This window comes from Musa acuminata, chromosome BXJ2-6 (genome assembly GCF_036884655.1).
Source record: "Musa acuminata AAA Group cultivar baxijiao chromosome BXJ2-6, Cavendish_Baxijiao_AAA, whole genome shotgun sequence".
NCBI lineage: Eukaryota > Viridiplantae > Streptophyta > Magnoliopsida > Zingiberales > Musaceae > Musa > Musa acuminata.
The window spans coordinates 9498525-9514919 of NC_088343.1; the positions used below are offsets into that span (position 1 = coordinate 9498525).

The following is a 16395-nucleotide window of genomic DNA, read 5'->3' on the forward strand; positions in this document are numbered from 1 at the left end:
GAAGGATGGCCTCCATTTGATGAGCCCATAGTATAGCCGAGCCCGATCAGAACGTGCCCCGCCAGCGGCGGCCGCGACGACCTCCGCCGCTTCCTCGTCGTCTGGCTCTACCAGCCCTAATCAAGAGAGCCGTTTCCACCCATTAATCTCAAGAAAGCTTTCTCGTCGTGTCTAAGTAATATTTATCTAAACGAAGTCCACAATGACTTGAATCAATTAACATACATAATTAGCGGTGGCGAACTCGTAAATACGGCAGTCGTTTCCTGGAGAGTACGTATACGATCTTTGATACGAAAGAGGTATTATACATGTATTTTGGGCTTCCACGAGCGAGAGACCAAAAACCCTCCCACCACCTCTGCGCATACCCTATCGGCAACCCCTCTTCGTCGCCGCCGCCACTTCCGTGAAGCCACCGCGGTCGGCGGAGTCCTGGGAGCGGCACCTCCCGGTGACATTCACCACCTTCTCCTTGCCGCTGCAACAGAGGAAAGAAGAAGATGTCGTTCTGCCACGCCCGCGACTTCCTGTTCTGCAGCATGTGCGGAACCCTCCTCTCCTTCGATTCCCTCCACTTCGCCAGATGCCCTCTCTGTGGCTTCAAACGCGCCGCCGGGGGTAACCTCTCTCTCTCTCTCTCTCTCTCTCTCTCTCTTCTCGTTCCCTTTGTCTGATTGCAAGATTGGGGCGGTCTTGCATGCACACCTGCATCTGGAGCATGTAATTGGTGCGCTTGTAGGTGGTTTGCAGACAACTTGTTGCCCCTCCTTTAACCCTGGTAAACATGCAAATTCGTTTGCTTCCTCGCACAACACGAAATTACCAATCTGTTTGATAGATTGTGCAAAAAGACCTTTAGGGTTTCCAGATATTGTTGGAATCTATAACCATCGAAGTAGATGTATGTTGTTCGCAATAGTCATGCATTGCATGCGGGTTGCGTTCTGAGCTTTTCTGCAAGACGTTGTCCGTCGTAAAGAATGCTTTTCTAGTACCCCTTTAGGGTGCAAAAAGCTGTAATGACTCGCCACAATTAGCGTATCTAAGACAACTAGGGCCATGACTATGATTAGTGGGTTTAGTAGAGAAGGCCTACTTGTAGGATGTTCCCGGAGCTTGCCATGATCCTATATATTATCTACTAGTGCGAGATTCTAGGGTTCAGTGGGTCTTGAAGAGGATATAAGGAGTTTGCGCAGGGGAGAGACTGTGATGCCCAGTGGTATTACATCAGCTATGAGCTATGAAATCCATGGTTATTCGTGGAATATGCACATACCATCTTAAATAATTTTTTCACTTTTATCTTTTACATCATTTTCTTAATCTGCATAGTTCAATTTTCCTTTTACATTGCACAGTTTGTTATAATTTGAACATCTAAAATGGTCTTCTTTGAACATTGCATAATTCTGTCTGCATAAGTGTTTTGTATATTCACTTGATTCTCAGAAGTATGTTCAGGAGACATCATAGTTTTTCTTTATTCATTCTTCTGTTTTATGGTTTATTTATACTCTTGCATAGCATTGTGGAACTAATAAAGATGGCAGCACTAATATTACAATCTTCAAACTGTTTCTCAGATATTGAAGGGAGAGAAACACGGTACACAGTAACAGCTGAGGTATGTCCCACAAACTGCAGTTCTTCCAAATCAACCTGGGAACTCTTTTACCAATTGAGAGCATAATTTTTTTCCTATTCTTCCATTTGTTATGGAATATTAATCTTGATAGACATGTATCTTAGATATGTATTCAAAGTACACCCATCTGAAATTGTATTCTTCTTTGCAATTTTACTGGTTTTTGAGATGAGGTTTGTAATCCTATGATTTTAAGTTAGTTGTGGTATGTACTTAGCTTTCTTATTTTTCTTTTTTTTTTTAAGCTTGATATGTTGGTTAAACGAAATTTAGTAGAATAACATTTGTGGAACATGATGAAGAACAGATTTGTTCATCTACAAAGTCAAAGCTGTTTTGAAAGATGCTAACTTTGAACTTAAGTGCATAAGAAGAGACTGAACAAATAGAGTAGAAAAATTGACGAAGAAAGAAGCCATAATACATGAGATATTTCAAAATTTGTCTCATCGTGCCTTGTTCTAATTTAAAAGGAAAATTTTTTTGCTGTATTTTCATATTAGATGACCAGCATTTAAATCATGCTTCTCTTATCACACCTTTAGTTTACACGCACTCGGTGGTCATGAGGTGGAGTCTTGTTTTCTTGATAAATAATTTGTTGTAACAAAGTTTGTGATGTGATATTTCTGAAAGATTTAATCCGTTCAATTAACTAATAGGATGGGGCAATATTAACCAAGATTGTTGTTTATCTTCATATATGAAAGCATACATCCTCCAACTCAGGACACTTTAGAGCCCTGGATGATTGTTAGGTTATTTCATCTTACTATTAGAATTAAAGCAACAATTAAAGAAACAGTTACTTTTGGATGCTCAGGATACTTGATGCATATTCTACAAATGGTTGATGCTGCTTATGTCTGCCATCAAATGAGGATAATAGACATCTATAATGATAATTTTATCTCCGATCATTATAAGTTTTGCCACATTTTTCTAAATTTTTCAAGCATTATTCATTGCAAGTAATTTTTTAATTATAAATAAGCTGCACATAGTTAATAGTTACTTTGTCATGATGTGTAACTGATATTTATCTTACTCTTAAGAGTCGCCTTTAGGAAGGAACCTTGTACATCGAATCTTGGATGGTTTAGTATTATCGGCCGATGATTTATGAATGGTGTATCTAAAAACAGATTATGCTTATTAACCTTGTTAAGATTTTACTCCATTTCCCTATTTAACTCCAACAAGCAAATTATGTCTTCCGTTTTCAGGATATTAGAAGGGAACTGAAGATTGAACCTTTTGTAATCCTTGAGAGTGCTCCGGTTGACGACGAAGCAGTCCAAAGAGCAGTTGTAAGTATCTTGTGTGTCATCTTTTAAGATCAATATGTTTCTTAAATGATTAAGGCTTGTTCCTTTGCAACTTGGGTGTTCATGGTTCGAGTAATGGAAAATTGGTATGCCATACCGAATGGTACAACCCAGTATCGACGGTACGTATCGGTTCGACGACATATCGGTACGCGGACCGCCTGGTACCGGACGGAACGTGCTACAGTGCTTCAGTATTACACTGTAACAGTGCTACAGTGCTACAGTAAGGAAGAAAATATATAAAACTGTTCGGTACACTCTGATGTACCGCTCGGTATGTACTGATGTACCGCTCAGTATGCCAGTACCGTACCATACCGAGCCAACCTCGAAACACCGGTACGGTACGGTATTGCATACCATGATGAAAATAACCTCTTACTAATAGGGGTAATGTCGCATATAATATATCCAAAGCTCGTATTTGAGGGAGTCATGTGCATTGATCCTTCCCTTTCTGCTCGTTTTCTTCGTTTGAATCACACATGGCCCATGATTCACTTTTTGTGTAATAGGTTAATGAAGAATGCCCACAGTGCCGTCATCCTCAACTTGAATATTATACCAAACAGGTAAATTATCATCTCATTGATCATATTTCTGTAATCATTTCCAGATATGTTTAAACTTTTAACCACTTATCATATAATTTGCAGTTACGATCAGCCGATGAAGGGCAGACGGTCTTTTACGAGTGTCCGCAATGCAGACACAAGTTTTCAATTAACACATAGGAAAGCATGTTCACAAAGCTTAAGATTTTATTTTGATGTACTTCATCTAAATTTTGATATCTCTTGAGTGGAGTCTTTGCTATGGAGGAGTCCTGATGATTCTTTTTCGATATATTCTTTTAGGACAAAGACACTTCTTGGCTTTGTAGTAAGAATCATATACATCAACTATCATCTGAAAGATAATACTGAGTTGTGGCTGTATCATCAATCCTCCAACACTTCTTGATGACCCAAATGCACAGCTTATGCAGATATTTTCATATCAAGGAAATTTTCATATCACAATAGACCTATTAGATGGAAATATAAACTTGCAAGCTAATTTGTAATTAGGGATGTTTAAATCAAATGAAAAAATCAAATTGATTGAAAATTAGTTCGGTGGGTCTAAATAGGTTGATGTTTATATGAATTGATTTTAATTCGATAGTATTCTTTTTTTATTTGATTAATAGGTTGATTTTCAATTAAAAAATATTAGAACCAAATTTTACAAATAATATAAACCCAACTTTATAAATCTTAACATATCGATCTAATTGGATCAAAATTTTGATTGATTAAACCAAATCAATTCATAGAATCAAACAAGTTCATTTAAAAAATATATAATTTTAAAATTACTTCAAATTATAAATAAATTAACGGATTCAATTAGATAAATCCAAACAGGAAAACCGATTCAGTTCAAACCGATTTAAACCATGTTCATGTACATGTAGCAAAATGTGCCAAAGTGCGTTAATTCCAAGTTCAAGCTGCACAATTGTGAAAATAAAAATACACCAATGCTCGATCTCGTGCAGAATAAGAAGTTAATTCATGCCAACAATGGAAGATACGAAGCTGAAGCAATGACATACAACATTGGCCATTACATACCAGTGTAACATTGAAGGCACTTCCGCAACTATACACAGCTAAAGCTAGCATTTATTTGGATCAATTCTCCAACTTGATTTTTAAATTCTCGCCTCCTTTGTATTTTACAACCCTTTTCGGGAGTTTGACGAGTATGGTTCGTCCAGAATCATGACCCTCCATTAGTAGTCTCCCGATCTTGGCCCTCCATTCATTGCTGAACCTTTCGTATTTTTTGTCATGCACAACCCTGTCGCAGTAGTTCAGCATTGTCCCCAGCCCGCAATTAGGAGTCCAGCCATACTCCTCCAGCACACGCGCCTCTCCCTCGGTCAAGTCCTCTCCAACCTAAACACCAGAACGGAAATTAGGTGCAAAGGTTTTAAGGACACAAGTCATTTCTTCATCGACACACACTATCGGGGTATCTGGCTTTTCATTAACTTGTAAGACTACCTGAAATCTCAGATGTTAGAGAAACAGAAGCTACCACGTGTAATTCTGGTTGGCTCATGTTAATAACTCACTCGTGTGCAGAATCCTTGTCAGGTTTCTGATTACAATAAAATCAGACCGACCGGGCAGCATAGCAGAGTAAAATAATTCAATTTTTTCTTCCAAGAAAAAGAAAAAAAATAAAGCAAAAGTTAGAACATATTAAGCAGCAATTAGATTGATACACTATATAGGTCTGGATCATGTAAGGTCTGGATCATGTAAGTTCAGCACCTCAAGTAGCTACTAAAGAACACTGGGCATGTTAGAGAGGAGAGAATGGGTTGGTCTTACCAATAAAGGTTTGTTCTCAATGAGAGTGGTCCTGCTACAGCTGGTGAGCTTCATTGCCGTCACCAACCTCTTGATCTGCCAGTCAACTGGCAAAGAATCCACAAGCTCAAAGAAATATGTGGCATAACCATATTCTGGGCGCTCCAGAACTATTCTGTATCAGAAGTAACATCAAGGTAATACTGAATTTCCATTGAGTGGCCATCAAATCCGAGCATTTACAAAGACAACATCCAAGCAAGAACATTCACCTATTATGCATTTGAAAAACAAAAATAAATGATTGCAGATCCCTACACCATCCCCATTCCACTGGACTATTACGAAACTGAAGATATCGAGTCTGAGATGTAAAACATAGTCAGAGATAACTACGTAAATAAAAACCAGAAAACCATTATAAGTAAAAACTACGATGGGAAATGATAAACCAAATAATAAAGAAACTCCAAACCTGTTCGATCAAAGAAATTAAGCAAGATAAACAATAAACAGCCTTTGATCCCTTCATGTGGCGTGCCACTGAAAACTTGAATAGAGAAGCTTGTGAAGAAAATATCTGAAATAGAAAAGGCTCAAGAAATGAGTAAATCATTCACATAGAACATATGGAACTTCAAAGGGAAAACCAAGAAAAAATTCCATTTGCCTTCATAAAATATAGTTCTAATGTGCTTTATTAACATGTGGAATGAAGACTTTGTAATATCAGTTAAGCGAAATAAAGAGGAAGTTAGGAGGAGGTTATATGAGGTAAATGATCCACTTATTTTCAGAAAGCCTGACAATGTGATGATATACAACCATGCCCCACAAGTAAGAGTATCCATATATGTATATTTTGGTGGTTTATTTCACGAATAATTGCAGAAAGATAATATGGTATATGCTAACAGAAATTGAGCCATGCATCAGATATAGTCCTTGAAAGATTTTATGCTAACCTTAGTAATTACAGTTTCAAGCTCTTCAAAGTTGTCATCTGACGAAGAGATCTCCAGTGCTTCATCATCTTCAGCAGCTCCATAAAGCTTGATCTCATCGATTGTTATTCCTTTGTCCAATAAAACCTATCCAAAGACCATTATCTCGTATTAAAAATGTTCATATGACAATTTTTAAAATGTATTCAATTTCAAAATTACCTGCAGAAGCCCTGGAGCATCTTCCTCGAGTGCTCTTTCTACTGAATCCCTGCATAATTTTGTTTTTATAGACCGCACTTAACAAAAATGTTCATCAAATTTGCACGGAAGAGAAATATGATAAGGATCATCACTCACGTTGCAGTCTTCTTCCTTTTCCTACGAAGAGAAAAATTGTTAACTTGAGCATTTGGAGTATTGACTGGTTCACATTTTTTATTCTGTGGCAGAAACTGTTGTGAGTTGTTCATGTTGTTGTTGTTGTACTTCAAGTAAGAAACTACTCCGCAAGCCAGCATCTCAGGTTTTGGAGAAATCACATCAGCTTGCATGTCCTTGGAGAAATCATCAGCATATTCCTTCTTGACCTCTGTTCTTGAAATATGAGCCTCTGGAAAGTAGGAATTTCTAAGACAGGATAACTAAATCACTGCACAAAATTTGAAAGCCTTCACAAAATCTATTGACAAAACTTGACTTAGATAGATAGCCTACCAGTATTATTCACATGTACATTTTCAGTTATAGATGCATGATGGGAGCACCTATTTCCGACTTGCTCGATCAAACTTCTTTTGTGTAAGAAAACATTTTCTTGTCTGTTACTGCCTTTTCGTGAACAGGCACTATTAAAAAACTTCGAAGAATTTGAATTTAGGGGTAAATCCTTCTTAAGGGATGGTTGTTCTGAACATAAAGAATTTATTGTGGTCTTTCTTTGTGAATTACAGCAGTCAGATGAAAGCAGATCTTTACAATGCTTGTCTGTCAGTGAGTATTCAGTATGTTTTTTGGTCTTTGCAGAATAACCACTTTGGCAAGACCTCGTAGGTTTTCTAGAAGTTGCTTCAAGTGAAGAGCTTACAGGTTTTTGAGCAGTTGTTCCCGAACCATTGTGGGTGCAAATTTCTTCCAAAGGTTCAACTTTCACTTCACTAATGATGCTAGGCAGTACTGAATCGAGCACATCATTGCCATTATTCTGGTCTTCCAGGCTTTGACCTAGAGTTAACAGTTGAGGATCCAAGGTATTTGCATCCTTTGAGCAGTTGCATATCATCTGGTCTGTCTGAAATTTGTTTGTTTTTAACAAATTGACCTCAGGACACATTCTGACTTCCGATGAGCATAGATCTGTAGTACCAGAAATACCTATGACATGCTTTTCCAATGTCCCTAATCCATAAGCACCAAATTCTAGTCCTCTATTAGTTTCAGAGACATGATCAGTATGGACTTCTTCCATGGTTTCAGTTTTTAGTGAAATCAGCTGGCCAGATAAACCTGATCGAGAGGGTCTGCAATCAGTATTTACAATTCCTTCTCCTAAAACAGGTGTCTGAGGTGTATGATACGAGGATACACCATCGTTGCCAAGATTCTCTTTGGAGAAGCTAACTTCTAACAAAATATTGTTTTGGCAGCAAGGCAAATTTGAACACTGATGAACCATGGAATAACTTTCTGCAGTAGAACTTCCAGAAGGCTCGGCCATTATATTGTTTGCCATGTATAAATTACCACTTTCAGGAAGATGGCTATCCATACAACTGCTTTCTTTATTGGGTGAATGCATATTGTATTGTTCTCTGCCAGGGTCACAGTCAGTAGTGTTGTTCACTAAAGGACACGAAGAAATACCCTGAACAGGAAAAACAAACAAAACCAAAGCTTCAACTGCCAAAGATAAAAAAATTACATGAAAAAATATATTAATCTCCTAATAAAAACAATTAAAATATCTGCCAGAATATATTTCTTAAATAGTAATTAGAGTGCATAAACATGTGAGAAAATTTACAAATAAATACATGTAATTTTTTATTGAACCCAAAGCACCAGTTACAAATATGGCAAAGAACCATGTTCCAAAAAAAAAGTCAAACAAGGGAATTCAGATAGAGTTTCTGGTGCAAACTGCTAGATTATATTGACAGAATATTTCCCTGGCCCCCACTCCCCGCCCACTCGCTCTCTCCACCCACATGCTCTCCTTCCCTTCCCAACATTTTTGCTGCTTCTTTCTACCCTCTTGTCTCCTTCCCCCTTCTCCCTCAGCACCCTATGAGTACTATAAGTTCTTACAACTGCCTCAAGTTTGCAAGAAAAAGCAAGGTAATAATTGAAGCCTGAGAAAAGCAAACTCAATAAAGTGGTATAACACAATTGGAACAAAGCCAAACATACTAAAAACCTGAATAAATTTCCACAATCTCAGTATTTAGATCAATATTCCACACTTGATTCAAACTCAAATACACAACAATAATGAATGATGGTGAAACCGAAGAATTGGTTGCAAGTTGCAAGAGTCAAATATGTTACGATTCATTTTTAGTCTGCACCATTCATTTCATACAGATTCATATAAGATTTAAAAATGAGTTTCTAATTATGGTCACAATGCCCCCAGCCCCACCACCTTGAAGTGCCACCTTACCCCTGAATGTTGGTAAATACATCCTTGGAATAACTTTCTTCATAATGATATCATGGATTAGTGTTTTCATGCAAACATTATGGGTGATCATTTCACGTGATTAAGGCAAGTGCCATAAGGAGTGAATATAAATATCTGCAGATCTATGAAGCATGGACATCGGCACAACAAAATACGGATACACTACTATTGCAAATCATATAGATATAGAGCATGACACAGCATAAGCACAGTACCTAATTCATTTATATTTTTATATGTAACCAACAATTTTATTCTTTATGTAATATAAAGAATCTATGATGGCCATTATGAAACTAATACAAAGCATAACAACCATCCTCAGCGTTTTGCTAATATACATATTTGAAGATTAGTGTTATGACTTCAGTGACCTACACTCCTACGCCACATTATTCTAAATAATAGATGGTACAAAATTCTCCAATATGTTTTAAACTGCCAATCCAATAATTGTGGCATCCTGCATAGACACTAGCACATACATAACAATCATTTTGAAATGTCCATGCTTCACAACTATGAACCATTACCTCAAATAACTCAAAAGACTCGTTCCTCTCGAGATGCTGCTTCTTTTTCACTCTCCTCTGAATCTTATAATGGAAAAAGAAAATCTAGAGTATTACTTCATTGTAAGAGAAAATTAAGAATTAAAGTGTCCACGCCTGGGGTAAAAATTGCTACTAACTAAAAAAACAGTAGAAACTGAACAGCTTGAGTAGGTTTCATTCGATTGCCAGTGAAGCTCAATAAATTTCTTGAAGAGAAAAGTATGAGAATATATACCTGCACCGGGCCAAGGATATCTTTTCCGTAAGTTGTTTCCATGTTACTCCTGGAATCATTTTCAAACAAATACAAGATCAGGTAGTATCTGATATTCAAAAAATGCAGAGGTAATATGATAACGCATACATACATCGAATCATTTTGAGGAACAAATCCACCATCTTTGGCATGCAACAAATTTTCCATAGTGTGGTTTAAACCACAACTGTTACTATCAGAAGAACATCTGGAATCAGTAGTGCCTGATTTCATGCTTGACAACAACATGTGAGTACGAACATGCAACAAAACATGATCGAGTTCATCATCGTTAGGATGGACTCCAGTAACAGCCATAGGCATACTGTCCGTACCCTCGATAAGAAGATTTGTGTTGCAGTCAGGGTGCTCAGTCTTCGGATCCATAAGATAATTTGGTAGATTAGATGGTTGGATGATATCATTTCCTCCGGTCTTAGCAGTATGGCCTTCAACTTCAGAATCAGGTATCATATCTGAATTAACTCTACATACTTGAGCATCAGCTATTTCAGAAACATCAGATGGATACTTGTGATTGTACACTGTAGCAGTAGGAAGGAAAAAATGTTTGGATCAGAACTCATAATAGCTGCATTCACAGGACCTCATAATTTTCTTCCTTCAAGAATATTAGTGATAACTACCTTCCAAGGACAGGTGGGGCTTAGGATCATGGTCATCCATCAAAATATCCTGTATAATAGGTGTTTAACAAGATAAGCACATAACAGCTCATTCGACAACTATAAAAGCTTGCGACTTAAGAGGAATACAAAGTGCAAGTGATTAGAAAATGCAAGCAAGCCTGCCCTATATGATCTCCTAGAGTAATGTAATAAGATAAACACCATTTGCAATCAACTGGATGAACTAATAGCAGGAACAAATGTCCTAAGATAAATAGGAGAAAAATAAGAATTAAATTCTTACACAACAAAGGATATCAAGAATTAAAAAGGATATATATTTTAACCTCACTTCTGTACTGTCTTTGTCTTTTCCTGTCACTATGCTGATGTGATATTCCATTAAAATTTCTGATTCAACAATTATGGCTAGAATGCAGAAGCTAAAAGTGCTGCAAACCTGTGAAGTTGCATCTGCGTTAACGAGATCAAGGTGGCTATCCAACTTGGAAAAAATTAGTGACCCTGCTTCTCCAAGTACAGTTTCATCTGTGCCCAGAGCCAAGTCTTCCACACTTCTGTTGACCTGGCCAGTCCTCTGGTAGAATATCTTAGAAACAACAAACTCTTCCTGGTCTATCTTTTCCACACCCAAGTGATATTGGTGCATCACCCACCTGGCATTCTCATATAGAATCATCATGGTCTTATAGCCGTGGTGTTTCCCATCAACGATCATAGGCTTGGACTTACCACTCTTTTGCCAACAGACGTCCCCACTGTCACTGTCACGCATCTTCTGGTGTTGTCTAATTTCAGCAATACATGTCTTAAAAGATTTGTGAAAGAAGTAAGAATCACCCCGATCCTTCCTAATGCCTATCAAATACTGGTTCAGACATCAGAGTGCAGACATGACAAAAAAAGTGTGGCTGAAAGACTATAACTAATTACCAGGAAGTTTCTCAGGGTGTGTATAACCAAATGCTTCAAATTCATCGAGACAAGTAATAAACTCATGAATAAACGGATGAGGGTCAGCATTTCCCTTGCCAACTTTAGCAAGCAAATGCCAGAGTAGATCTTCATCAGAGGGATTAAAGTTCACACCTCTTGGCAAACCAGGCCATTTCTGGAAAAAGGTGAAACAACATATTATATATCCGGAATTGCACCTATCAGGCGGCCATATTAATCAAGACATGGCCTTCACAAGTTCACAATTTAAATCTGTCAAAGCCAAATGAATGATGGTAGAGATCAACATTCTATAAAGCAGATATATTATATTGCTGAAGTTGCATCTATCAGGGGTCCAAAATTAGCCAATAACGTTCACAAGTTCACAAATTAAATTTATCAATGCAAAAGCTAAATGTATAATGGAAACTTTTCCCACGAATAAAGTGTTGACATTCCAAAAGGAAACTATATATTTAAAGTAATCAAACCTCAATACACAACAGAACTCATAACACTGTTTCATATTTCACGAAGCATAATCAAGTTGGCAAATTGAGTAAGAGCATAAGAAACAAAAAATGTGTTTGTGAAAGAAAGAAATTCCCATGGGTCCAAAATTTATTCCCTCTAAATTTAATACAATCATCGAGACTCAGCCAGATTACACAACTTTAGCATGAAGCACAAAGAAGTTCAGTCCAAAAGGAAAAGATTATAGAAGTTTCAGAAACCATTTGCATGCATAACTCTATTCCAAAATCCTAAACCTCTCAAGCATGAAATATCTTTTGTTACTTCCCTCTAGTGTCCTCTGTTAAAATATGTGAAACTGTAAACGATGTTTCAAAATGCATAATACTTATATTTCAAAGTGCTAAATGCTTGGTTTCTTTTATAGATTGTTTTCCTTTTTCTATATATTTTCATGATTTCTTTGATATTTTTATATTAATATATAGACCTTTTCGCAATGTACGGCCAATAATTAAAAACGATTCAAAAACTCCAGGCGCAAAACCACTGAAAAGAGGCCCACCAATTTACCTTTGAAACTTCCACTGACACTCGCTCTACGGGAAAACCAATTGAGCGCCTGCGGGGCAAAACACGAGTTAGCAATGAACGAGCAGAACAATACCCAAAAACTATCAAGAAAAAGAATAGAGGGGGAAAGGAGAAAGAAGAGTACTTGGGAGTGGAAGGACCGTGAGGCGAAGAGGAAGGACTCGTCGAGATGGGAATCCTGCGCCGCTTCGCCAGCGGCATGCCGTCGATGTCGTCCATGGTCAGGCTCCGACGCCAGACATTCCTCGAGGGGGGAGAAGGAACATACGGAGAGAGGATCTGGAAGCCGAAGGGGAGAGGGCTTCCGCTCGAACGCAGAGAGAAACAAGAAATCAAAGCCAAAGGGAAAAGACGATTGCGAGGGACGAACCCCTAATCATTTTTTGCCCCATATTTGGCCGCGCCCTTCCGATTTGGGGGCGGAACCCGTTGGATCTGCGGCTGCTTTCCTTAGCTCAAATTCCTACCCCTCAACGAATTGCCGACCGTCTTACCGTCTTGTTTATTGCCTAAAATGAATGCTTTGATGTGGGACCCATATGTTGTCCAATAATAGGCCAGGTACTACACCTCTACGCGCCAAGTGGTTTCACCGGACGGATCAATTTAACTCGGACCAAGGAATAAATCCAAACGGATACGAATGGGTTGCGGATCCCAACTTTTATATCCATCGACCCGTTTAAATCGGATTTGAATATCTTTTGATCGGATGTGAAAGAAAAAAAAATAGATTTTTTGTTAATATCTTTTGATCGGATTTGAATATAATTAAATTATTATATTCAAAATTAGAGGTACAAATATCTACATGGATATGTTAAAAAATGAAGATGTCCCTAATTAGATAGAAGTAAGGGAATAAATAGGAATGAGGATGGATATGGGAATTAAAATTAAAAATACGTTTTATTATTTATGTAAGAAACATGAGCATGAAAATTAAAAAAAGAGAGAATCTATATATTTATTTAGATATATTTATAGTTATTTGGTTGTACTTATATTTGAATATTATAATGACATATAAATATTATAAATATTATTATTATGATTCATTATTTTTTAGTATTATTTATTAATTTTAGTAATATTTGTAAAATAAAAAATTAATTAAAAGAATATGAAAACACACATTGGTTTTCCGTCTCATTAAGAATTCTCCGCTCCTGTCCGACCATGTTCGTAATTAAGATACATACGATCCCTAGTTAAGATTTATATAGCATCTTACCCGTCCAAGAAAGATCAGACGGTCAGCCGTCGCCTTTCTCGCAGTAATATTTGTACTAAAAGATTATGCCTCGGGAGTCCGTCCTTCGAATATAGCCGTTGGGAAGTTGGTGTCTTCTCGTCTCCGATTCGAACTCCGACACCACCACCTGCAAGACTCAGGGGAGGGCCAGCCGAAGCAACCCGTTCCTCGAAGGAGAACCCATCGCTAGCCATGGGAGCATCGGGCGAGAAATCCGCGTACGAGCGCCTCCGCGACGCCCGCGTACAAGAGAACAAGGTATGATGGTTGGAGAATAAAAAGATCGATTTGGGTTCTGTTTGAGGTGGATCGGTGACGGGTTTCTTTCCACCGAAGGTGCGATTGGAGTCGCTCGGATTGCTAAGAAGGGCCGGCGAGCTGCGAGCCGTGGTTTCCTCTTCTTCGTCGGCGACCGGAGGTCGCAGCGGCGTCAAGAGAAAGCGGAAGATCCGGATCGTCGACGGCACTCCTCTCCGGCGGTCTGAGCGCTTGAAGAGCAAGCAAGACGACGATGACGATGCCGATTCATCTCCTCCAGGTTCGTCGTTCTAAACTAATCTTGTTCGTCGTTCTACTAAATCTCTGCTTCTCGAATCACGGTTTCGGTCGGACGACAGACACGCTTGGTGGTAATGCGACTGTGGCAGCGTCCTCGGAGTACAGAGACGTCATCCACCAAGTTCGTAAGCGGCTGTTCTCGGATGGGCGTGCGAGCAAAAGCAGGGGAAGCGTTTACGACCCGGTGTTGGGGATCTGCTGCCACTTCTGCAGGTCGAGTGCTTCTTCTCGCCTGTCTCTTCTACTACTTGATGCGACTCTCAAGAATCATGCCTTTTCTCGGTTGGAAGAATCATCCAAGCTTCTTATTTCAAGAGTTATTTCCTGTTGTTTAGAATTGCTAATTACCTCACTATAGAACTAAGAACACTTGGAACTTCTCTGCTGTCGAACTCAGGCAGAAGAAATTATGCGGGGAAGAAGATTGCAGACGGTGTGGGGATGGAAACATTAATCAGCCATGCATAGGTGAATCACATGATCTTTGCCTCTTTTTCAGCTCCTTGTTTCTTTCATGGCAATGAATATGAAGCTAAATGCTCAAATATTCTGCGTTAACAGGTAAAACGGAGTGCTCGGTCTGCCATTCTTCCAATGGTGTCCTATGCCGTGCTTGTCTCAAAGTAAGATATGGTGAAGGTATGCCGATTTGAATGCCATCGAGCGATGACCAGTTGCCTGCAGCTGTTTCTTAGCTTCGATTTGGCTACTTATGGACTGCAAGTTCATGGATTGATTACCTTGACAGAAATGGAGGAAGTCAGGGCAAAGAAGGATTGGATGTGCCCCCATTGCATCGAAGAGAAAGGAATCAACCCGTATTGGATATGTAACAGGCAAGCACACTCTACTGATGGTATAACTGAGCCCGCAGATCCTGTAGTATTACACTCGTTAAACCCTTACAAACTCAAAATGCCTAAACTTGACAGCTCTCTTTGCTTGAAGAAAAGGAAGATGGCACCAACCGGCATCGCGATTTACCAAGGTGAATCCATTTGAATCGTCTTGTTGTTGGAATCACAGGCTCCAAAGATCTTGCTGTTTAAACTCATCTTGTCCGTGAATGTCTCCGACAAGCAGCTCAAGAGCAGGGTTACAGATCGGTAGCGCACCTTCTGATGGATAGACTGAAACGAGAGGCTGCTCAGAAGTGACAATGTAACACGACAAAGGCAGACCTAAGGTCATTTACTTGGTGACTTCTCATTCCTGATGATGAGAAGTTGATGATGAGACGTTGCTGACACCCCTGTTTCACAGATCGAATTAGAAACAGAACATAAGTGCGTAGAAGAGGGAGAGGCAACGGAGCATTATATAGGGAAGAAGGAAATGGCGACGTCGCGTTTCAGAGACATACAATTATCTAAAAAAATGTAGATTGAATTCATGATCCATCATTCGTTTTCTCTAGAAAGATGCTACAGAAAAATAGAACCAATTATGTTTTTGCCTCAACGAGACTGTAGATCTTTTAATTAGTTTTGGGCAACGATTGCTCCAAGTGCCGTAAAACTAATCACCCGAGAAGTGGGTAAAGAATGGAGACGTTTTCTCGTCCCCGCAGCCTCGTTGAAGGGCATAACCAAACCCTGTGATCACCATGTCATAATTCACAAAAGATATATTAAAAATATGTTAATCAGATAATAGTAATCAAGGTAAAACCAGAGCTGCTGGACTCACATTCAACAATTCTAACGTATACGTAAACTAGGTAGAAATATTGTCACATTGGAGAACATTGAATGAAAGAACAAAACTGAAGATTTCTTGCCTGCCTGCTAATGGGATTGTTCACTCGGCTGAACAGAACAAATTGAACCTCACCCAACTTTTCCTCCCGGCTCGTATGGGGAAACAGAAAAAGAATGAAAATTTACAAAATCATATGAGCAGATCCATGACTAAGATTTCAAGGCTATGAAACCCTCTAAAAGCTTTTTTGCTATGAGTTATTCAAAATCTGACAGAAAACAATGAATTGAATGTGCAGCTGTACACCTGCGAGATCATTTTGCTATGCTACGATCTCCAATCGTCCTCTACTTGAGATGCTAAGCTCTCTGCCAAATGGGCTGAAGCAAAGCAAAGAATAGCAATCAGAATCAAAACTGCAGTTGTCCTGGAACGTTAC

The 16395-nt window shown here is 38.7% G+C and overlaps 3 protein-coding genes across 8 annotated transcripts; 2 read left to right on the forward strand and 1 right to left on the reverse strand.

Moving 5' to 3' along the window:
* The first annotated feature begins 321 nt into the window (after nt 1-321).
* Nucleotides 322-3920, forward strand: LOC135614683 (DNA-directed RNA polymerase I subunit RPA12-like). Its single transcript, XM_065112296.1, has 5 exons — nt 322-621; nt 1590-1630; nt 2878-2961; nt 3498-3554; nt 3639-3920. The coding sequence occupies exons 1-5, from the start codon at nt 504-506 to the stop codon at nt 3714-3716; spliced, it is 378 nt and encodes a 125-aa protein (XP_064968368.1). The 5' UTR covers nt 322-503; the 3' UTR covers nt 3717-3920.
* A 631-nt stretch (nt 3921-4551) lies between these two features.
* Nucleotides 4552-12894, reverse strand: LOC135614684 (uncharacterized). 5 transcript variants are annotated; one of them, XM_065112298.1, is made up of 16 exons: nt 12567-12892; nt 12422-12470; nt 11369-11546; nt 10875-11293; nt 10433-10481; nt 9898-10330; nt 9765-9813; nt 9509-9571; nt 7010-8156; nt 6653-6905; nt 6515-6563; nt 6314-6439; nt 5824-5928; nt 5621-5712; nt 5370-5523; nt 4552-4928 (listed from the first exon to the last, which is right to left on the reverse strand). In XM_065112298.1, exons 1-16 carry the CDS (start codon nt 12659-12661, stop codon nt 4662-4664), a joined length of 3528 nt encoding a protein of 1175 aa, XP_064968370.1. In that variant the 5' UTR covers nt 12662-12892; the 3' UTR covers nt 4552-4661. The 5 variants fall into 5 exon arrangements, with proteins under 5 accessions (XP_064968370.1, XP_064968371.1, XP_064968374.1 ...); XM_065112299.1 differs by lacking the exon at nt 9509-9571 and having other exon boundaries at nt 12567-12891; XM_065112300.1 differs by lacking the exon at nt 4552-4928 and having other exon boundaries at nt 5370-5518; nt 12567-12894.
* A 904-nt stretch (nt 12895-13798) lies between these two features.
* On the forward strand, nt 13799-15704 carry LOC103987532 (uncharacterized). 2 transcript variants are annotated; one of them, XM_018827493.2, is made up of 8 exons: nt 13799-13955; nt 14034-14235; nt 14315-14468; nt 14653-14723; nt 14817-14894; nt 15004-15091; nt 15188-15243; nt 15339-15704. In XM_018827493.2, exons 1-8 carry the CDS (start codon nt 13890-13892, stop codon nt 15410-15412), a joined length of 789 nt encoding a protein of 262 aa, XP_018683038.2. In that variant the 5' UTR covers nt 13799-13889; the 3' UTR covers nt 15413-15704. The 2 variants fall into 2 exon arrangements, with proteins under 2 accessions (XP_018683038.2, XP_064966576.1); XM_065110504.1 differs by having other exon boundaries at nt 14817-14878.
* The last annotated feature ends 691 nt before the right edge of the window (nt 15705-16395 follow it).

What these genes read in the sequence shown, in the direction of transcription:
- LOC135614683 (XM_065112296.1), top strand. Translation starts at nt 504, where the DNA reads ATGTCGTTCTGCCACGCCCGCGACTTCCTGTTCTGCAGCATGTGCGGA. An exon ending in CTTCAAACGCGCCGCCGGGG is followed by an intron (nt 622 to 1,589) that starts GTAACCTCTCTC and finishes ACTGTTTCTCAG; the next exon opens with ATATTGAAGGGAGAGAAACA. An exon ending in TTGAATATTATACCAAACAG is followed by an intron (nt 3,555 to 3,638) that starts GTAAATTATCAT and finishes TATAATTTGCAG; the next exon opens with TTACGATCAGCCGATGAAGG.
- LOC103987532 (XM_018827493.2), top strand. Translation starts at nt 13,890, where the DNA reads ATGGGAGCATCGGGCGAGAAATCCGCGTACGAGCGCCTCCGCGACGCC. An exon ending in CCCGCGTACAAGAGAACAAG is followed by an intron (nt 13,956 to 14,033) that starts GTATGATGGTTG and finishes TTTCCACCGAAG; the next exon opens with GTGCGATTGGAGTCGCTCGG. An exon ending in CATTAATCAGCCATGCATAG is followed by an intron (nt 14,724 to 14,816) that starts GTGAATCACATG and finishes CTGCGTTAACAG; the next exon opens with GTAAAACGGAGTGCTCGGTC.
- LOC135614684 (XM_065112298.1), bottom strand. Translation starts at nt 12,661, where the DNA reads ATGGACGACATCGACGGCATGCCGCTGGCGAAGCGGCGCAGGATTCCC. An exon ending in ATGCTCCAGGGCTTCTGCAG is followed by an intron (nt 6,440 to 6,514) that starts GTAATTTTGAAA and finishes GTCTTTGGATAG; the next exon opens with GTTTTATTGGACAAAGGAAT. An exon ending in TTGAGAACAAACCTTTATTG is followed by an intron (nt 4,929 to 5,369) that starts GTAAGACCAACC and finishes TCTGGTGTTTAG; the next exon opens with GTTGGAGAGGACTTGACCGA.